The sequence below is a fragment of the Thunnus thynnus genome, chromosome 1 (assembly GCF_963924715.1).
Source record: "Thunnus thynnus chromosome 1, fThuThy2.1, whole genome shotgun sequence".
NCBI lineage: Eukaryota > Metazoa > Chordata > Actinopteri > Scombriformes > Scombridae > Thunnus > Thunnus thynnus.
The window spans coordinates 7,521,884-7,545,133 of record NC_089517.1 but is presented as its reverse complement, the minus strand read 5'-3'; the positions used below and the strand labels follow the sequence as shown (position 1 = coordinate 7,545,133).

Sequence of the window (23,250 nt, the reverse complement as noted above, 5' to 3'; positions counted from 1 at the left end):
TGCAGGATTTCAACCTATGTGAAAAATAAATAAGTAATGAGACACACTTACCCTGGGACATGGTGCAATGAAAAACAAATTCACAAAAGGCTGAAATGTGAGTAAAACGGGACCTTTAAACTTTTCAGAATTTGAAAACAGAGCTATGACAGACTGAATAATTCATGACCTGTTGGTTAGTTCATGACTCCGGCTGTAAACAGAAAGACTAAGTAGTTTTTGCAAGCGTTACTGCTTGCACATTTTGTTGTGCTGTGAAATGATGATGTTGAGGAAATATTTGCAAGGAGGAAAGTTAGGTCATATATCCTTTCCCTGTTAAACAAAGCATAATGGCTAGGTTTCACATTATAGATTTATGAACAAATAAAGGTTCATGCCAAATTATGGTTATGGTAAAAAAAAACAAAAAAGAAAAAGAAGAAAGCAGTACATAAAATGTCATGGACTATTTCTTCTGTAGAAAATAGGTCCAGGTGTTAACAGTCAGGTCTGTGGATAATTTTAGGGTCAGCTTTTAGAATCTGAGCACCACAATCAAAATTCAGTTCACCTCCATTAAAATGTTTTGGCATCTCAGAGGCAGATATCTCAAAACTTCACCAGACTGAAATATGTAAAGCTATATACAGGGGGAAGGAATTGGGTCAACTGACCCGTTACTTGATTTAAATGATTTAATTTTATATATATAATCAGTTTGCCGCAAAACAAAAACGGCTCACAAAAACGTTTCTACTCCAGCTCTTTTAAGGGTCCGCATATTGAATATGTGGTATAATTTGGGTTTCTTTATTCAAATTTTCCACACTCGAGAACTCGAGTTATAAAACTAAGTGGGAGTTTATTCAGCCTCTTCACTGTGGCTAACACCACTGTCTCTTGATTTTTAATGTGGAATGTAAAGCAAGGTCATTCAGCTGCAGCCTGGTCAGACTCACTCTGAATAACACAGAAGATGATGAAATCCCTGCACTTTCAAACACACATTAGTGTAAATGTCATGCCCACGCAGCCGACAAAATACATTGCCTTAGAAATAGCGATGCTGCTCTACTCAAACATCAAAGATTTACACATGCTCTTCCATTAGTGACGTAATAAAAAAAAAAAAAACTGTTCACTTGTACAAAAAGGAAATTAAAGCTGATTTATGCTGATTGTATCACGCAAAGTTCAAGCAATGAGGGCTCCTCAGCTGCTGATACTGTTATTTTTGCTATGACAGACGACTGGATTTGACTCAATGAGGCATCCTTAAAACCTTCACAAGGTTTCCCTACAACTGATTCAATTATTGGTTAAAAAAAAGTCCCCAATTTGATTTTTTTTTCTCCTTAAAACTGAGACAAATTAAATGACTTGTTATACTTTTCTGTTATTTTTTTTGTCAAATGTGTAAACTGCATTACTGTCACTCATCATTAGGTACATCATCAATACCATACCACAGTAATACCATTCTGTGATGTAATCTCTGTTTCTCTGTTCACTGATCATGGTCAATAAAATCACTGATATCAATAACACACATTAAAACAACATGGTTTGCTTTGAATGGTAATCAAGACCAACCAGCATATATTTATCATCTCATTTAGCTAATGTCATGCATGGACTAATAAAAACCTCTCATGCTGTGGCTACTGATGAACTATTTTACTAACAGTCTCTATTTATGGTTATTTTTGCCTATGGGTAAATACGTTTTCATTTTTATGCCTACAGCACTGTATTTTTCAATGTCACAGCATTTACACCACCATGCAAGTCATCATGCAATCTACTCAGTGGTAAGAATACATGAATGCTATTTGTGCTATAAGTTACAACTTTCTCCTCTTTCGGCTGTTCTCATTAGGGGTTGACATAGCGGATCATCCGTCTCCATCACTTCCTGTCCTCTGCATCTTCCTCTGTCGCACCAACCGTCTGCATGTCTTCCCTCACCACATCCTTAAACCTCCTCTTTGGCCTTTCTCTTTTCCTCTTGCCTGGCAGCTCCCTCTTCAGCATCCTTCTCCCAGTATAAACAGCATCTCTCCTCCACACATGTCCAAACCATATCAATCTTGCCTCTCTCACTTTGTCTCCAAAACGTCCAACTTGAGCTGAATATAGAGACAGAGTGCAATTAAGTCCCGCCCATCCTGGAGGGGAAAACAATTCATTGCTCTCCATTGACTTTGCACGGCATGAAGGTGCCTCTTTATCACTTCCTTCTGCTAGGAAACAATAGAAAAATGCCTAAAAGCTGCTATGTGATGGGATGCACTACTGACAGGTTAAAGAACCCAGAACTAAGTTTTTATAAGCTGCTGAACCGAAAAACTGAGCCTTTAAGAAGACAAAAGTGGATAACGTTACAAGGCTGTGTGCCATGTGGTGGAAGAGACAAACCCGAACTGTGCTGCACGCACAGCCTGCAGCTCAAAAACTGTAAAATTGACACATATACCCAGACACGCTGCTGGTCACAGAGAACACGCAGGTTGAAAGTAAACACAGAATGTTTGAGAATGTTTAATTGAAAGGTATGCAGTGTTTGTAATAGACGTTTAAATCACAGAATAGCTAACCTGCATAAAGCTGAAATGGTAACTGTAAAAAGAGCCTGAATGGGAAATGACTGTGTGTGTGTGTGTGTGTGTGTGTTTACAGACTGTACTAGCAGTCTGAATTGTCTGAAAGCGCTAAACGCACATGTGAAATAATAAACAAAACACTGCTGGGTTGAAGATTAAAAATGATTATTGTCCAATAAGGAGACAGAACACACACACACACAAAGCAAATCATTACCCTGTCTCACTATACAAAGAGCCAAAAAAAACAACACCATAGTTTATGAAGGAACAAAGAAGTAGTCTATGATTGGTCAATGTATATTATCTTAAACACTTCAACCGTTTGGCATAAGGCCATGAGATGTTACATGACACAGGGAGTCAAACATAAATATAGTCCTGTTTTGCTGAGCTGAAGTCCAACACACTTCCTTTTTTGGACACAAAACAAGATAGCTCCCTAAGACCCCCCACAGAATAAACAAAGGGCCTCTCTGTGGAGCACAGTATGGTTTAAAGGCAGAGTTGAATCAATGATAAAACAATATAACTAAGTATTTGACTTATTTTGTATTTACAGCATCATACCAGCCTGTTATATGGTAGAGTTTGCTCTACCATTGTTTATCTCCACCGTAGACGTGATGTAAGCCCTTACATTCATGTATTGCATTTTAATGTAACAGGTTTCAGCATCTTTTCCTCTCTGGTAGACGTAGGGTGTTAAAATAATCCTTTGACATGCTGAAATTTCATGTTTTTAGCTAACTACAGGCATTTTGTTAGCATCTCAGCCCTTGGTTGCATATTATGGCACCAATTATTTTCCCATCCGGTTGCGCTCTGTCTCTATAATTATTCCTAATCCTGTCCATCCTCGTCACTTCCGACAAAAATCTTAGCATCTTCAACTCTGCCACCTCCAGCTCCGCCTCCTGTCTTCGTCAGCACTACCGCCTCCAAACCATACGACATAGCTGGTCTCACTACCCTCTTGTAAACCTTCCCTTCCACTCTTGCTGGTACCTTTCTGTCACAGATCACTCCTGACATTCTTCTCCACCCTCTCCACCCTGCCTGTACTTCACCTCTCTTCTGCACTCCCCGTTACTTTGAACGGTTGACCCCAAGTATTTAAACTCATCCACCTTCGCCACCTTGCATCCTCACCATTCCGCTGCCCTCCCTCCCATTCAAACACATGTATTCCTCCTCTTTCCAACGCATACCTCCACGTCTCCAGGCTCTCCTCAACCCGTTCCCTACTTTCACTAAAGATCACAATGTCACCCAGCGAACCTCACGGTCCATAGAGACTACCGCCTGATCTCGTCCATCAAGCTGTCCATCACCATCGCAAACAAGAAAGGGTTCAGAGCCGATCCTTGATGTAATCCCACCTCCACCTTGAACCCATCCGTCACTCCAACCGCACACTTCAACGCTGTCACACTGCCCTCATACATATCCCGCGCCGCTCTTAAATACTTCTCTGCCACTTACTCATACAGTACCACACCTCCTCTCTCAGCAGCCTGTCATATGCTTTCTCTAGATCAACAAAGACACAGCGCAACTCCTGACCTTCTCTATACTTCTCCATCAACATTCACATTCACGACGCATGCAAAGCAAACATCGCATCTGTAGTGCTCTTTCCTGGCATGAAACCATGCTGCTGTTCATTAATCATCACCTCTCCTCTCAACCTAGCTTCCACTGCTCTTTCTTTCCCACGATTTTCATGCTGTGGCTTTATACCTCTGTAGTTACTACAGCTCTAATTAACAGCTATTATACGTTACAACACTTACATGTTACATTCCCTGCTTGTTTTGTACTGCAGACCACATGTGATTTACATTTTACTGATATTTTTAGTATAATCAAACACAAAGCAAATTATAATGGATGTAACAGTGAGAATCTTATAGCAGAAATTTAATTCATAGGTCAATTTACCCACACTGAAGGTTGCGTTAGATTTAAACGTAGCACGCTTTAAATTCAAGAATACACTTGATGACAGATTATAATGAGAGACAGGGCTTCCCCCTCTCTCCGCTTCATTAACTGTTCTTGTTCTGCTACTGCTTATTATTATTTTTTTTCCATTAGTGACAGAGTTAAATGTTCTATTTCCCTTTGTTCATTGAACACCAGCGACGAAACACTTTTTAATTACTTTTTTTGCAGAACTCTCAAGAGATTCACTCATGCATTTTTGGCACCATCTTTTGGACGGATGACAATGGAGAGTTGAGTTATTCAGTCATGGGACCCACGCTGGCGGAGATGCCAAATCATTTCATAAGTTTCAAAGGTGAGGTGTTACAAATAATGCTGATTGAATGATTGTTAATTAGCGCTGATGAACATGGACGCTTTATTTTTGTTATGATTAGCGTGTATGTATATTAAAAACGGTCCCCGGTTATTTGCAGAGTTGCCTTTTCTAATTAAAAGTAAGAACTTTCAGGGACCAAAGATTTTTCTGACAATGATTAAACAGCAAACTCACAGGTGGAATACCAGTGTGCAAAGACCGTCGAAAAGAGATACTACAAAACTATTCAACAAATTCACTCTTATACACTGTAGTGTTCACAAATCAATGGTCTCCTGTTGGTTATACTAGAACACTTAGTTTGGAAAAATGTGTTTCCTTATCTGTATTTATTTACCACAAAGCAATTACACTTAGGGTAGCCAAATGGTCAGCAACGGCCCTGCAAATAATGCTGATATGAATGCTTATTGGTTAGCACTGATGAACATGGACACTTTATTTCTGCTATAGTTATAAAAAAAAACACACACACACAATTCTACCCGGTTTTTTTTGCAGAGTTGCCTTTTCTAATTAAAAGTAAGAACTTTCAGGGAGCAAAGATTTTTTTGACAATGATTAAACAGCAAACTCACAGGTGCAGGTGCATTAATCCCACATTTTTTCCATTTTAAAGACTGAAAACATAGCCTATAAGGTAAATGTGGATGATACATCTAGAATAAATACTTCTATCTCTAAAAAACTGTTTAAAGTGATCAAATGTATACTTTTACGTCAGAAACAGGCGGACCAACAGGTCTTTTAATCCCCTCAGCCAATCCCAGAAGCACATCATTGTATGAGACCGTGATGTCTTTTATTGGCAGCTAACCTATCAAGTAGGGAATCTGCACTGTATAAAGACTCTGGTCTTGTAGCCAATGAAATAAGCTCTGTAACCATATATGGCATGTAGTCGCCGGGACCAGAGGCGCCCGCGTAAAAGGAATTTTTTTTTTCATTGAGTTGAGGGGTGCGTGAGGAGAAAGTGATAACTCACGGGGTTAGGACACACGTCGCTGAAACTGTCTTCCCAGGAAAAATTTTACATCTCATCGGACTGTGGAAATGCTTCTTTCAGAGTCTGAGGATGAATCGGAACAACTGCAATCAGATTTAGACTCTGAGAGTGAATACAGCAATTGTAGTCTGGATGAGGACTACATTCCGAAGGGGTTTTCCCGAGAATCAAATCAGTGAGTACAATGTACAAACACCCCTTTGGCATCAGTCCAATGGAATTAACCCGCGCATATAATTGATAATGGATAAATAGATACTGACATAGGCCTTCTCAGGAAGTCTATAAATTGCTGTTGTACAGGTTATTCAGTCAGAATAGCTGTTGTCCAGCTCCTCTGCAGTATCGAGCGGCATCTTCCCGTGTTCACACACACACACTACTGCCCGCTCTGGTGCATCTCTGCAGGGGTTTCCTTTGTACTCGGACACAATGGTTAGCGCTGTGAACATCTTCGGGGAGCACAGGAAACCATGCGGAAAGTTAACTTCGTGAGACTTAAGTACCAGCGCTGGTCGTCTGGTGCTGTTTTAAATTAATAAAGTTTGCTACAGTGTGTCTCTTTTTTGTGCGCGCGCGCCACCCTCCTGCATTTATCTACACTGAGGCTCGTGCGCGTTTCAAGGCCACAGTTGTAAATTTAAGCAGTTGTCCCGTTGATATGTCGCCTTATTGTGTTGGGCATCAACTTATAGGTTCACTTTAATTTAAAGAGGAGGTATGCATACAATATTCTATATAGGACAGTGGTGAATCGAGACTTTTAAAATAAGCTGTGGCCCAGAAGAATGTGAGGCGGGTATAATAATGGCGAGGCGGGTGCCTACATTTTGTAAGGGTTGCACTTTTTTTTTATTGCATCTTTTGGGTGAAATATTAGCTTGAAATAAACTTTGGATAAAATACAATTTGCATGACAACTTCAAGGTCAGCACACCAACAACAATCAAGTAAAAGGCTTTTCGTCAATGTACTACATGCGTCATCATGGAGTTAGTGAGAATTGGTTTTTGGACAAAACAACACTGTGCATCACCGTCATTATATGACTAACCATTAATGGATCATTCCACCAATTTAACACATGAAGTTCAGTACAACTGAGCCTGTTTGTTTGTAAATAATGTCTGGCAACCGAGTCTATAAAGTAATAGTAGTATAACAATATTCTTTTAAATTGAGTTTTCATTACTTTTACAGCAATATAGTATATTAATATCACTTACCTAATTAAAATTACATCATATACTCACATTCTTAACCACTAATAGACATATTAACAGTAGTTGGTGGTGGACAACATGGATAAAAACCCTCTATATGTAGTTTTGTATTGCAATATTAATATACAGTCCCATTACAAATCCAGTAAGAAACTGTCAATGGATATAATAATCTGATGACAATGTTTTTGGCTAATTGAATACTTGACAAATCAAGGTTTCATCACATTGTTGCAAAAATCATAAAATAATATTACCATAAATCAGTCATAGTCAACGATTTGCAACTTTGCCCACAATGGCCTAATACTCACAGTATGCATTGTCATATTTCACAATGTGAGTGGTGGTAAACTCCCCACCGCTATTGAATTACTCTTCTTCCTTTATTTGTAGTAAAACATTACATCCTTTTTATTAAAGTAGCAGCTTTACAATAATATTATGGCCCCTATTAGGACCACTTAATGTGTTTGTGTGTGTTTTTTTGTTTTTATCTTTACATTTCACCTCATTTTTTTGTAGATAACCTAGAATTGCTTCCCTTAGTCTTGTCTGTAAAGAATGGTTTGGGGAAAATAGCACTGAACAATTTTATTTATAGAAACAACTTTATCTTAATTTTTACCCTTCTACTTTATTTACAGGAAAGACTTCACCACTGAGGACAGTTCAGATGAGGAGTGTGACAGAACCCCCACGAAGAGAAGAGCATCCAGGAAGCGTTGCCGCTCAGTTTCTGCTTCTTCGGCATCATCACCCTTGAAATCCCCATCTAAGAAGTGTGAACGGAGACCCCTCAGAAAGCAGATCCAACGTGCATCTACACCCAAAAAAAACTCTCCCCACGCTGGTCGTACGGTATCCACTCCACGCAGGAGAGGTGAAAGTGGAAAGAGCAAGCGCAAACAAGCACGAAGCTATGTCGGGAGAGAGGAAGAGGATGGAGCAGATGAGGATTGGTGGCGTAACCTAGATGAGGAAGATGTGGAGCCTCCTCAACCGCGCTTCAGACCTGAGAGGGACGTAGGGCCACAGCTGAACAGAACTGCAAATTACACACCGCTCGAACTGTTCCAGTTGTTCTTCTCTACGACAGTAATCGATACATTGGTAATAAACACCAATATCTATGGGAAAAAGAAATGCGAAGGCCAAAGGGAAAGCTGGGTTCCTGTCACAACAGCAGATATGTACTCCTTCATCTGCCTTGTCCTCTACATGGGTATCGTACCGCTAAAAACTCTGAAAGAGTTCTGGAGAGGATCTAAGCTGTTCAGCCTGCCGTTCCCCGGATCTGTCATGCCCTGCAGACGCTTTCTCGCCATCTCCCGCAGTCTACACATGAATGATCCCGCAGTTGAAGCGGCCAATGACCAGAAGAAAGGGACATCAGGGTATGACAGACTTTGCAAAATAAAGCCGCTCTACGAACAGATTTTGGAGGCCTGCCATACATTCTTTCACCCCCACCAGCATATCTCCATTGATGAAAGGATGGTGGCGAGTAAAGCAAGGATCGGGCTCAAGCAGTATATTAGAAACAAGCCTACAAAATGGGGTTTTAAGCTTTTTGTTTTAGCGGACTCTGTGTGTGCCTACACCCTGAACTTTTTTGTGTATGCGGGAAAGGAAGGTGAGCCCACAGGGAAGGGGCTAAGCTATGACGCTGTCATGAGACTGCTGAAGATCCCCTTTCTAGGCAAAGGATACAAGCTCTATGTGGACAACTTTTACACCAGTCCGACTCTATTCCGTGACCTCCTTCAGAAAAAAATCTGGGCATGTGGCACCATTCGTTGTAACGTATCCGGTTATCCCAAAACAAAACGGAACGACATGTCCGAGAAAACACCAAGAGGAACCATCCGGTGGATCAGAAAAGGAGAGTTGCTGTTTGTTAAATGGTTAGACACTCGGGAAGTAACAATGTGTTCAACCATTCACAAAGCATATAGCAATGACATGGTCAAGCGCAAAGTGAAAGATGCAGATGGACAGTGGACAGTAAATAAAGTGCCTATTCCAGGTTGCGTCAGAGATTACAACCAGCACATGGGGGGTGTCGACTTGTCAGATGCGCTCATTGGCTACTACAATGTCCTCCATAAAACTCGGAAATGGTACAAAACTCTGTTTTATCATTTTGTGGACATAGCCACTGTGAATGCCTTCATCCTCCATAAAGAAATGTGCAAACTGCAGAATCGGCCTGTAATAACACAGAAAAACTTCAGGGAGCAACTGATTTTGTCCCTGGCTGAGATCGGGTCCACTCCACGCCGGTCAGCTCCTCAAAACTTTATGATGCCTGCCTCTCCGTTCAAACTGCCACATCCCTCCCCATCGAAAGACCTTTCAGCCCGCCCGACACCTTCCTCCCTGTCCACAGTGCCACCTGCCTCCCCGTCCACCGTGTCACCCCTCTCGCCTCCTGTCCCGTCCAACGTACCTCTTGCTTCTTCTTCCACGTTACCACCTGCTTCTCCATCCACTGAGGTACAAACTGCTACAGCCGCAGATGTTCCTGGTTTAGGTCACCTACCAGCTTACTTTGTAGAAAAAATGAGAAATGTGGCCTCCAGAAATCGAGCCACAGCCGGCAGAAGGGCATGTGTGGTCTGCAAAAGAAAGTCGCCGGTCTATTGCAGCACTTGCCAGAAAACACTTTGTTTCACCACTTTAAGGAACTGCTACAGTGAGTGGCATAGAAGCAATAGCATCTGTGTCTAAGTAACTGGACTTCTTTGCTTATAGTTTGTATAAAGTGCACAAATGTGCTCAGGCATCTTTGCTAAATGTGTGCCTTTGATCACAACTAGTGAACAAATGTCCAACTTTCTTTTGGTTCCTTTGCCAAATTACTAACCCCTAGATACCTATGTTGTTAGCTCATAAGGTTGTGCTTAACAAACCTGTTCAAATTGTCTCCAAGTAGTATTACATATCTTGAGATAATAGATGTAGAACAGATAACCTTAAAAATCTTAAGTGAACTATAAGAGGATCTCCATAAATAGATGAATCTATGCATTATCATAATCGGCAGAATTAACTGTAATACTCAGTATATTGTCAAGCTTCAGTATGTCTCCTGGTCATAGCCTGTTACAATACCTCAAAGTGTCTCTAAAACCCCTCATAAAAAACATTAGGAATTTATATGGAATTGTAAACTCTCTTACAAACTGGGAAGCGACCATGTTACTGCCTCGTGTAATTTCAGGGAGAGCCTAGCTGTACCTTTGTTCTAGCGACTCAAAGGTGGAGTTGCAGATGCAGCTCATGGGAGTCACAATGTTGGTGGTCTTTGACTAACCAGCTTGAAAAAGTTTTACATGACAGAGTGACCTCCTGGCCTTAAATTGGACTACATGCTCTTAAGGAGAAGGTCCATATTTTATCCTTAAGGCATATCCACCAGTTCTGTTTAAAATGCTTTAATACATTTAATCACAATAAGGTATTATGGAAACGGAAATCTTGGACTGAAAACTGGACTATCATCTAAAACACCCTGGAGAAGTGATCTCAGACCCAGTGACTCTGAATAATAGGATTCTGAAGATTAAGCATCATAAGTGGATATATATCTACTGTATCAACATCTACCTGAAAGACTACTGTGAAGATATATACCTCATGTCTTTTGTTATCTGTGACTAAGATGGTTTCTCATAACATCCCTGGAACCTGAGATTACTTAACCAGTGCTCACTGGTGTTGCTTCATGAAGGAAGTGCATATAGATTAATTTCAATGTACTCTTGATGAATGAATGCAGATTGTATACTGTAACTCAAAGAAGACATGGGAATTACACTTGAATATAAAGATTGATGTAGAAGACAGTTTTTTTTAAAAGGTACCATCAAGTATATTTACATGTACTACACTATGTTGAGTGGGTTTTATCTTGGTTTGAATGAAATTTCTTTGTTTACATGATTATGTCATCATCCAGGTTTCTGATCATCTCTGTTGGCACCAGCCTTTTTTTTTTTTTTTTTTTTTGCATGTCAGCCACTCTTTGACATTTCTGTCTTCTGACTTTCCTCAACAGTTGAGGATGAAGTTGTTTTAGTTTCTGGTTGCATTTAAACATGCTCATTTGGATTTGGCTTCTTCAGTTTGACTCTGACTATAACACAACTCAGGTTTAGGATGCACCAGCATACATGACAGACTGGAAGGAACCTGTATAAGGTGTATGCCATAATATCCCAGTTTCTGTTGGTGTTTTTCATAAAAGTCCCTATTCTGGTTTTGAAACTGGAATAAAGATTTCTAAAACCAGGATGTTTACATGAGCAAACAGCATACTTGAAAAAAACAACACTATTGTGCTTTTAAACCTACTCATTACTGGTACTGTAGATATAGACTGATTTATTCAGTCATCAACTCTGCCTCACTCCACAGAAATGACAGAAATACTGTTAATGCAAACTTGAATTATCAGACTTATTTTAGATGTAGTGTGTAAGAAAGCTCCCTCTTCCATTGTTACCTATCTCTGCATCAAACTCAACATCTGTGACAAGCTGACTGATACGACAGGAAGTGTTTAACCACAGGACCCGTATCTTTGCCTTTTAGGAATTTTAACAACTGTTAATGCCTATTTAAGGAATTCTCTCTGTTTACAGAAATACCGTACTGTACCTTTATATAGTGCAAAATAAAAAATGCAGTGACCTCAATGTTTAATACTTATGTCCTTATAGCTAAATGGGTCTTGAAATGAAAAGTTGTGCTCCACTTGAAAAGATAACTTGTGTTCTCAGAAATTGGTGCAACTATTTCTTAGCAAGCTGCAGTCCTATTTACTCTATATGGAAACATTGCCAAAATAAGTTTCACAACTGCTATGGACCTCAATACCTCTGGTTAACCTTGATACATCTCTAATTAATCCAGACTTTTTTCACTCTGCCTCTTCTATGACTTTTTATATGTGCGATGGGGAAGAGATTAGGAACTGTGCTCTTGTGTTTGCTCTGTTAAAATGAAAATAAAAATGTTTAAAAAGATCTGTATATGGTGAGGAGTTTTTATTGGTATGGGGTATAGTTTGTGATCAAAAAAGGGACTCTATTTTTGTCTTGAAGTATTATTTTTATCATTACATGGTGGTGTGTTGGATAAATTAGAAAAAAAAGCTAAAAGCATAGAGTACACTGCAGCCTACTTTTATATCTAAGACGAATCAATCAGGAGATAATAACATTTACTAAACGATTTAGTATGACAGGAATGAGCTGAGATAATTTCAGCATTTTGAAAGAGATGCTTGTGGACATGATTCAGTGATTCTAATTATGTAAAATAATGATGTAGCACATTGGGAGTGTTACAAATATAACATTTTTCATTATCATGAAAGTGATTCATCATCATTTGGTAACTTGGAGCACTCACGAAAATAATTATATATCAAAGCCAGCCTAAAATCTAATTCAGATATTAGACAGTTACAATGAGAGATCATATGAATACCAACACAAATTATGACTAAGTTGCTGTATTTTTACTGTGTTTTAAACTTTTTTCTGTCTAATGCTGCAGCAGTTCAGCTGTAGGGTTGTGGAAGTAATATACTAAATTACATTTTTGTTTGTTTGCATGATAATTTCTTGCACATTCATCATTTATCTATTTTTGGAATTATATACAGTTAAAAGGCAGAAAAGACAAAAATATAAGTAAATATTATTCAGTAAGTTAATGGGACATTTAAAACACACATCCTGCCCTAGTGAGGCGATATCTACTCATCTCTTCTACTACTACTCATTTTTCAACAGCAGATTACAGTAACTCCCTCAGAGCATATTTCATGCATGAATAAATGGTCTATTGATGAATGGTAATATGGACTATATTGAAACCATATTATACTCATAAAAAAATTACCATGAGCCCTGAAGCAAAATTTAACCAAATGTCAAATACCTCTAAGGCACAGTTGCATTCTGGCACATTACCATTAGCGGTAGAAACAGCAGGTTAAATGGTCTCCGTGGAGACGACAAGTTTTGATTGTTATGCGATTTTGGTCGGGTTAAAAACAAAGTGTTCCCTTTTATATAATGATTTTAGGGTTTTACTTTTTTAGTAAAACAACCTTTATCTCTCCTGAGTTATGGTTGGATGAGACTTGACATGTGTTTTAGGAAGGGGGCCTAAAACACAACTCCAAGTATTGTTTCACCACTGCAACTGTGCAGTATATCGGATGTCTAATATATCCATATGAGCTGGACATTTGTATATATAATAAATAACACCAAAGAACAAGTAAGAATTTTGAGACTGTTATCGCCACTTTCTACTCTGTATTAGCAAATTTGTAGCTGCTATTGTTATAAAATACTGTTTGGTGGAATTACTGCAGCAATGACATATTTGTCAGCTCTTGGCAATTATCTTTTACACACAAAGAAACCAAATTGTTTCTATAAATGTGTACATTTCTAGAGGCTGTTTCATGAAAATTCGATAGCGAGACGGTAGTCAGAGAAACGGGTGACAATCTCAGTGCTATGTCAAAGGCAACCGGATTTGGAATTGTATTAAAAACATTTGCGGGAGGGAGGGGGGTTTAACGCATTGTGAGAGTGACCACTGGTCAGACGCAACAGCTACATTATTTAGCTGATAACTGCACCAAGGGTAAAAATAAGGTTAAATGAATATGGTAATAAACCACATTATAATGGAGCTTCTCATAAACAGAGCCTGGACTTAGTCCGAATATTCTAAATAGTCATGAGGTTTATATACATATATTGTCTCAAAACCAATTACTGCAACAATAGAGTGGCCTGTGCATGTAAATGTCCCCCTTGACATTTTGTCCACAAATGAGATTAAGTGTGCATGTTCCTTTTATTATGGCTGGGTGAAAAGAAAAAATAGAAAGACTGAGAAAGTGGAAGGAAGCTGGATTAAGCTACGCTAAGCACGCTAAGGCTGAGTGAACCCTGAACCCATCCAGCTCTAGTCTGATGGAAGCTGTACATGAACACATGCATTAGCAGCTGGATGACAGCTGTTCTGCGTGAGATTAATAACCCGATAGCTCCCTTTTCTATGCGAGCAGCCTCTCAGGGTGTGATGTGAGCATCCCTCTGTGATTATACGTATATCCTGTGTCTGCAGATAAGAGACTGTTTAACCTTCTGCCAATCACAATCACGGACGCTATTTGGTTTTCCTCCAGACGTTAAATTGGGAGCAATTCTGCAGGTGCCATTCTGAATCTCATACCTCAGTCCATAAAGCAGAGGCCTCAGAAAGGCAAACTTTTGTTTCCATTTCACAGGAGATTAATAATCTCCAGCAAGGTAGAGCAAGCTCCTGTCTGTGATAAAATTTAATGTCTACAGACGAAATAGACTTGTTTGAGTGTTAATATCACATTGCTTATTCAATCTTTCCGCTGCATTTGGATTTATAAGCTTTCTTTTTTCATTCATCCCAGTGCATTTTCCGTGGTGGCACTGAAGCCCAGTGGTTAATACAGCTTATTCTTCTGTCTAGTGCATGCTGGGATAGACTCTGGGCCCTCAACCCCTCTCGATCCCATGTAACAGTAGCCAGGCAAAGACAATGAATCACTGTGAATGAATGACTGACATCCCAAAGTCCGTTCTACAGTACTGATGTATGCTCATTTGACCCACACTGCTGGTGGTATGACAGTAATCCCTCATTAAAATAAATGGATGGCTCTGATGCCTCATAGCCATTATACCGATTTTATGCTTTTTTTATTGTTTTTTTTAATTTGTTTTATTGTTCTTTTTTATTTATAGAATTGCCCCTCGTGTCTTCTTTTTAATACCCGTGTCTTTGTTTTTATTTTCTCCTGTAAAGCACTTTGAGCTGCATTTTATATATGAAAGGTACCGTATATATGAAGCTTATTACTATTATTGTTATTGTTAGAGGAAGAAAGTCTTGGACTCAAATCCCACCTGACAGGCTGGGTTCTTTATGTGTGGAATTTCCATGTTCTGTGTGTGTGCTGCAACCACATTGTTCTCCCACAGACCTCAGAACTATTGATCAAGGAGCCACAGGAACTAAATCAGTAACTGCAACCCCACCATGACCTGTCGCCTCTACTCTGCAAGTCTACACATATGTATAACAATAGGTGCCTCATCCCTTTGCTTAGTGAAGAAAGGAAATAAAACCTGCTGCATTTAGAAGAGGAGGGCAGGCTGAGCAGCCTCTCGCCAAGCAGAGAAGTATTGAGAGTTAACTGCATAACTCAAACTCTAACTGTGCTCTTGTGATGCTTGAATGGATGTTGGAATGGAGACGTCCACAGAGGTGGAAAAGGAGATCTAAAAAGTCAGAAGGGCAAAAACTGTCTGTAAAATTTCCATCTCCAGTCTTAATATTTATATTAGCCGGTTCTCTAGTCGAGCTTCTGGTTCTAGCCAGTCTGAAGAAAAGCTGTTCACAGTTGATGGCCAATTAGTGACAGCAGAGACTGCTCTATTAGCTCCATGGTAATATAATAATAATATGAAAGTAGTCCCCCTATAGCAGGGACATTCTGGGGAGCAGGAACTATAAATTTAAACCTCAGTTTCCCATGATCCAACTGAGGAAATTTGGATCAGTCCCTAAATGTTCCTGGAAAAGATCCTGTGCTCAAAAAGGTCCATGTGATAAACTCTCAACCTGTCCATACCTGAAAAGCAGAAACAGAAATGAATGGATGAATAAAATAATCTTAGAACCGGAACAAGTATTCTGGTCGAGTTTAAAATGTTGAATTCTTCGGGTAAGTTTCTACATTCCAGCAGTGAAGTAGATTATCAGCTTTGTGGTGCAACATTTTTCACCAAGAGAAACGGGTGGCACAAGCCTCACAACACATTATTCATTATGTCAACCTGATCACTGACCCTAAGCTTGGCCAATCAGACGGACAGCATATGCCCTAACAATACTACGTGCCCTGTCATTATGGTAATGGTGCTGGATGTCAACACCCCGCTGCTGCACTCTCACAGGGTAAAGCCTTATCACATCATTACACACCATTACTGTTCTTAATGAAGTCAGCAGCTCCCAAGCAGAGGATACCCTCTCCGCTGTCTGACTCATTAAATGATCTAACATGTGAATAACCCAGGGCTCAATTATCAAGTCACTCAGCTGTCCTCGTGCCTTGCTCACCTCCTCCTCACACAGCAACACTGATGCTCAGTCACAACTTCTGCCTGTTCTGGCACTGTAGGTGTTGGAGATGTCCTGATTAGGGTTATAGCAATTATTTTATTAGATATTCAGTCATGCTGTTTACTGGGGTAAAATACATAATTTTGTGGTTTCTTCTGGCATAAAAACTGTTACATATTAAGATACTAACTTAATGCATTTACTTCAAGTAACTGAGCTCAGCCAGACACCATTGAATCTGGCTTGTTATGTAACCTGTTGACTCTGCTTTGTGTTGTGTCTGGTGGATGAATGATGCATTGTATGGATAGGAACAGAATATACTTGTCAGTGATACAGTTGGCTCCCAGCACACTATAAAAGATCCACAAATTATTTTTGCACAATAGCTAGCTTGTTTGACAAATGCACTTTGTCATATCATACGATCAAATGATCAATTCAACATTATGAAATGCATTATATCCACTCCTTGCACAACTTTGTAGAATATTAATATATCACAAAAACAACATTTTCATACAGGGGGCATTTTAATATGAATTTGCTACATTTGTGTGACGAAGTTACAGCTACCAGTGGCATTCACCTACTAAGACAGGGCACCCATGAGCCATAAAACACAGACAACTGTCATTGACTATAGTTTTAAGAAGTGGGATTGTGGCCAGAAGGTTGATGGTTTGATCCTCCAGATAAAGGATAAAAAGAGCAGTGTTTGCCCCTCCTAAATACATCCTGCCAAGGTGCCCTTGAGTAAATCACTGCGACATGAGACCTGTTGAGGGGCCGAGATATCAGACTGTAGTTGTACCGAGCTCAATATCACTATCTGCCAAATCAGTGCAATATACTAGGGAAATGTCAGGTGTAAATGAATGTAGTCATGTTAGTGTGGAGGGACATAAAAAGAATGGTCAGAATTCAACCAGCAGAAGCCAAGGTCACCTGACCTTTAGAAACTTGTATGGCTGATGCTCCAAACCACTGACTGTATATAAATATGGTCGTCATGACAGCTCCTAAAAAGTGAAGCTGAAAAATCTTGCTCGCTCCCCGGTGGCTGGCTGCAGTATAGGTCATAAATCTCACCCCCTCCATGTTAGCAGATGGGACATCCTGCCACCCAACTCTACTGCGCAGACTCTGGCTCCAAATGATGTCACACAAGCAAGATGGCAGCTCCCAGACATGCATAGCTGTAGGAAGTGTTGATGCATTGTCCATCTTTATATGCAGTTAGTGCTCCAAACACACTGAATCCTATATTTCCTATAATGGAACTCGCTTCTTTTTGTTAGATCCTCCATGTAAGCGGCCGTGCCTTTCAAACGAAATACCACCTGTTTGAAATGCAAGATGTTCATTACAAATTTACAGACTTTAAGACCAAACCCAGATAATGTCAGCAGGATTATTTTTTACAACTTTATAAAGCTCCATCTAGAGCCACATAAGACATCATACAACTGTTTTCACAGGCTGTGAAGTACTCCTCATGATACGGTAACTCAAACTCATGCATAAAATCAGTGGAGTGCTCCTTTCCAAAAAAAAAGTTATGATACAGAAAGCATCTGTCTACTCCAATCCTCCTTCTTGTTCTTCTAGCTATGATAATAAAGTGCCATGTTGTAGACTTGCAGAAGACATTTGGCTATTTGGCTAAGAACCAAAATATGTAGTGTAGAAGTCAGTCTTATTCACCATCATTGAAATAGTACACAAATATTTGACACTGTGTGTGTATGTTATGTGTGCGTCTGTACACTAGTTAGGTGTGCACGTACATCATCCATCAGAGGAGTTGCACACGTGTGATTGGGGAGTTCCCCTACGCTCACTGCAGGACGATCATCACATGAAGGTCAAACCAAAACTCCACCAGCTGCTCTTCATTAACACTGAACCTTTCAATGCAGCCATCTGCCAGCCAGAAAAGTGAATGTTTCAAAGCATTTCCAGAGGGAGCGTGAAGATAATCAGAAGACACTGGTTTGAATCTCTTCACTTACGATGACCTTCCACTGACAACATTTAAAAAACTAAGCTTAACAACTGCCATTACATGTTTAACCTCTATCTTTACACCATGTTCTGTCATTTCAGATTTACTCTAAAACAGGCTGAAGACCGGGGAAAAGTTCATTCATTAATTAGCCCCCTGGTGGTAAATACAAGAAGGGCTTGGGGAATTTTTTTAATGCTTTGATATCTCTCATTAGCAAAACAGAAATTGTGAAAACATATTAACACAGGTTGAAAACATAAATTAATTTTAATTTAGCAGACCGAGACTTATTAGCTCACAATCAGCTTTGCCAGCAAAATATTAAACGTTCAACCCATTCCTCTGCTTCATCTGAAAGGATGTGACAGCAGCATGACACTAATGTAAGCAATAGCAGTAATAGCAATAATTCTAAACTAAACTCTGAACCCTAAAATTATAACCTAAAACCAAACTCACTAAACATCAATGAAAACACAAAGTGTCACACAAAGCCTTTAAAGCAAAGGGATGCTGCCCACTAATAAGACAAACTCAGCAAAGGGTATATTTGTTGTAAGCCATGCAAACAAACAAAAGAAAAACAGTAAGGCCATTCAGAGCCCTAATAATTTCAATTCAATTTAAATTTAACTTTATTTCAGACACATAGGTCCATATAAGTATAAAAATAATAAAATACAATACGAGGACAACAACACAGAGATATAATCATTGCAGTTCACGAGTCCACAGTGATTAGAACACATGCAGACATTTGTTCCAATATTTCCAAAAACAAGAGGAGTACCTTGTGTCACTTCATGTAGACTCAGGTGAGGCCATTATGATTGACATGTTTTGAATCAATTAATCGTCATATGAATTTGTACGTAAAATTCCTCAACACAGCATGAAAGGTGGGGACGTTACTAATTACAAACATATGACTTGCACTTGTCCATTTTGGTAAAATTCATAGTAGTGGTTAATAAACCATTACAATTACTTTTTTTTTGATGACCCTTTATTAATGCCTTTATAACTGCAGGCGTTATAGTCAGTAATTAATTAATAATGGGTCATGAGTTTGAGTTTATCACTTTTTAATGATCCATAAAGTCTATAGTCATACACATTTTTAAGCCTTTAGAAAAGGGCCATGTATTTCTAACTTTAAAATAAGCCTGCAGCTATAAATGCTATGACATCAGTCACACCCAATAAAGGCTTCTTCAAACTCGATAAGTCATCAAGTTCTGACCAAACTCAAAAGTTGAACTTATTAATCATGTATTACTGTAAAGCATTAGAAATTATTTTTACCCACTAATAAAGCTATTAGTTACAAGTCATAAACCCTTTTAAGTTCTGCTTCCTCTCAGAAAAGTTGTAACCACATATACACACACATAGACACAACTCTGCCTTTGTCCAACAGAAATCTCAGTTTTAAAGCTATAATGTAACAGGTGATTCCCTGGACAAACAGCTGAAATTGTGAGCCAACTGAGACTGTCAACTTTCTTTTGAACTGGCAAATAGCAGAAGATTATCTCCTCTCCCACACCTGCCTCTTCTGGACTCAGACATCAGAAAAAATCAGAAAATCAGGATATTAGAAGGCGAGACTTGTGCTACACAGTGTAGGATATCGAGATTTCCCCGAATTCTAAATGATAACAGTGCTTCGTGTGCAGCTTTGATCGTGTAAACCTCTAATAAATCGATGTGCTCTTCCCTCACTGTGCCGGCAGCCTGAACCGCTGCAGCAGGTCTAAACTACACCCCTCAAAGACAGCCACAGTTGATATGCTTTGGGCAACAGGTGCAGAGAGCTGAGGCCCTTTGTACTCTGAGCATCTATATTATAGCTGGGAGCACTTGGCAGATATTTTTTGGGAAGCACTAGATGAGACTCCTGCTGATGCTATGAGACTATTGAAAACCCCTTTGAAGCATGGCACAGTGCAGTTCGAATTTAAAATATTTTTAACTTCTTGCTCTGTTGACACCATAAACACGCCAGGCTCTTACAGTCGGAGACCTACAGCGGCGTACTTATATACTGTCAACAATGAGAATAGTGCTGCAAAAGGAATGAGAATTAAGATCTAAACCACCTGCATTAGGTAGGCAAAAGCCCACAAACACACTCCTCCAGATTCACTTTGTCTGCAAATATGGAAAAGATCACAACACCAAAATGATCAAGAGAGTCAGGGACAGAGAGACTAAAGGATATCATCATTGGAAGATTCATTTGTGCAAAAATAGTGTTTGGTGTTGGTGAAGAAGGACCTTTCTGCCTGGGTTAACCTACTAAAAGCAAGTGTTTCTGCTTGTAGAAAGAAATGTACAACATTTGGCTTCATGTTCTACAGTTGGGGAGGATCAAAACAATATACACACAAAAAGATGAAGAAGAAAAAAGCAATTTACAAAAAGCATTATCTTCAGCATTTGGTCATTTATACAGTGGGACAAAAGACATCTAGAAATCAAAATAAATTCATGGCTAAATTTGGTAGGAAAGGTTTTGTATCTAGCTGACAGCATTTCTGTGACTCCATGAATTTATCGTTATAACCAGCTTCACACTGAACTCACTGAAATGCTTGGAAGGCAATCCAGAAGTGTCTTAAACTGCACTTTCTTTAATGCCTGTCTGATGCTAGCTTCATAAAAATCTCTGTCTGCACCGGATCCATTTAAAAAACTCTTTCTCAGAAAACTTTAAAAAGACCCCTTCAAAAATCTATGCTTGACATCAGCCACAGTCTATGCTGTGAATACAAGGAAACAAAGTTGAAAATCCGCCGTTTGCTCCTCTAAAACATTTCAAAGGACAACACTCAATACTCACTGCAATAACATTCAGTTAGATTAACTGACCTTCACTCTGTACACATTTTTTTTATAGACATGATGTGTGCGTGGCATCATCCCTGCTTCCTTATAAAGTCACAGCTCATCTCGGTTGCACTGGAGCATTAAATTAGTGCTGTGACAGTTACAATGAAATGTTGTTGGCGGGTTTAATTGTAAGCGGTTAAATATGGTGTGAATATAAGGCAGCCTGGCCTTAGTTTGAGGTCATAAACCACTCTGTGCTGTCGTGCTTTGTGGAGCCAAGCAGAAAATCACCACTTCAAGGGAAAATCCTTGACATGTACTCTGAGGGCTAAAATCAATCCCAGAACAAAGCTGAACTTCCTGATAAATTTAGAGTCTTGGCATACAAACTATCTCATCATTCCCTCAACAAAGGGACAACTGAGCCATAATATTCATTCAGTCATTTGTCACTTGACATACTGTATATTTAGGCAGAACAGAATGATTTGTGCGCTGCTGATACATAGTTTTTATTACAACCTGTGCATTTACTTGGTGCAGCCCCTGGATACTAATCTTGTCTTTCAAAAAGGCCTGTCAGTTCAGTAACTTTGTTTAAGAGAGTAATTTAGTTCTTGTCTTATTCACTAGTCTGAGTGGTGTGTGTGTGTGTGTCTAAAAGGCCAAGGACACTGCCTGAGCTAAGTGGAGATGACTGATGTTCTCGTAGTTATAATTGTGTCATTACCACCCTGTGGAACATGATCATTAGTCCCTGCGGCTTCTACTGTAATTAACAGATTGGGGATGACTGAAGGGAAGACTGAGGAGGAGCGTCTGTCCGTGTCCAGACCCGACTGCAGCCATATCTTCACCTTCCAGCCAGAACACAGGCAATGACCTAAAGTGATTTTTTTTTTGATTGTCTGTGTTCACATTGTAGCTGTGTCCCAATTCATGGCCTGCCAAAACTGAATATGTTGTAACGGGTCAACAAGGCCTGCCCCGCCGCAAAAGATCCTCCAAGTCCAAGTTGTCTTTTCCTGAATTTAGAGGACACAATCAAAGTCTCCTTTGCAGCTGTCTCCCAAAATCAGCTGTCATATGTTTTATGATACTTTCAAGGACTTTTTCAACTCAAAATGTCAGGAAATATGTAAAACAACCAAGTAGTTTGGTCTACTCATCTGTCACTGGTGAATATATCACATGGACTGGACCAATGAAAAAGCAACTTTAGAAAAATGGAAATTAGGTCAATTTTGTCCTTGTTAGCAGCTTGGATATGTTGTTGATCACTATGGGGCTTCAAAGGTTATTGGAACTTGTACATATTCATGATTAAACCATACTTTAAACAAAGGAATCAATTGTCAAACTTGCCCAACTGTATCACTGGTATTTACTCTATTGTTGGTCATTCCAGTGCAATTCTCTGGTGCTAAACTGAAATTCTCAACTGTATGAGTTGACGAAGATCACAAAAATGCACCATTAATTTGGGTCATGTTGAGGCTGGACTGTCTCTTTTGGAAAGGGAGTGCAAGAGTCCACTTTCCTTCAGTCCTTCACACCTCCATAAGCCATGTCCTTAGAAGGAGGTGGCCACTGAATTGGGACAAAGACAGTATTTGATTGATGGAGTATCTCACAGTACTGAAAACCAGTGATGTAATCTCTGCATGCATGTCTGCAACAACACTGTAGTGGAGTGCTACACGGCCAGTGAATGGCAATGTCTGCCTGCTTCAGCCCAGCAGTTTCCTTCATCAAACTGCAACAGCAGCTGGAGTTCACCACTGATGAATGCTATGTTTTCTACGAGTGGGTCCCTGCATTAGAATGCACTGCCATACTGCGCTATATTATTGAGGTGCAAACCCTATATCATTTTTAAAATGAGAGGGCCAGCTAGTATGCAACTGTGAGACACCTTATATACCTTATATATCTGACCCCTTGGCTTTACAAAAAACAACTTACCGGTTACATTTAGACAAAGTTTTATTAAAATCTGGCTTCTCTGAAAAGATTACAGTGGCGATATATGTAATCTAATTCCTAAACTGTCCTAG

At 39.5% G+C, this 23,250-nt stretch overlaps 2 protein-coding genes across 2 annotated transcripts in view; one reads left to right on the top strand and one right to left on the bottom strand.

Moving 5' to 3' along the window:
• Positions 1–23,250, bottom strand: part of LOC137168899 (protein kinase C-binding protein NELL1-like) — a 280,046-nt gene that overhangs the window by 127,433 nt on the left and 129,363 nt on the right. The window lies entirely within an intron of this gene.
• Positions 5,838–9,909, top strand: LOC137168970 (piggyBac transposable element-derived protein 4-like). The gene is made up of 2 exons (XM_067571919.1): positions 5,838–6,095; positions 7,791–9,909. The coding sequence occupies exons 1-2, from the start codon at positions 5,968–5,970 to the stop codon at positions 9,874–9,876; spliced, it is 2,214 nt and encodes a 737-aa protein (XP_067428020.1). The 5' UTR covers positions 5,838–5,967; the 3' UTR covers positions 9,877–9,909.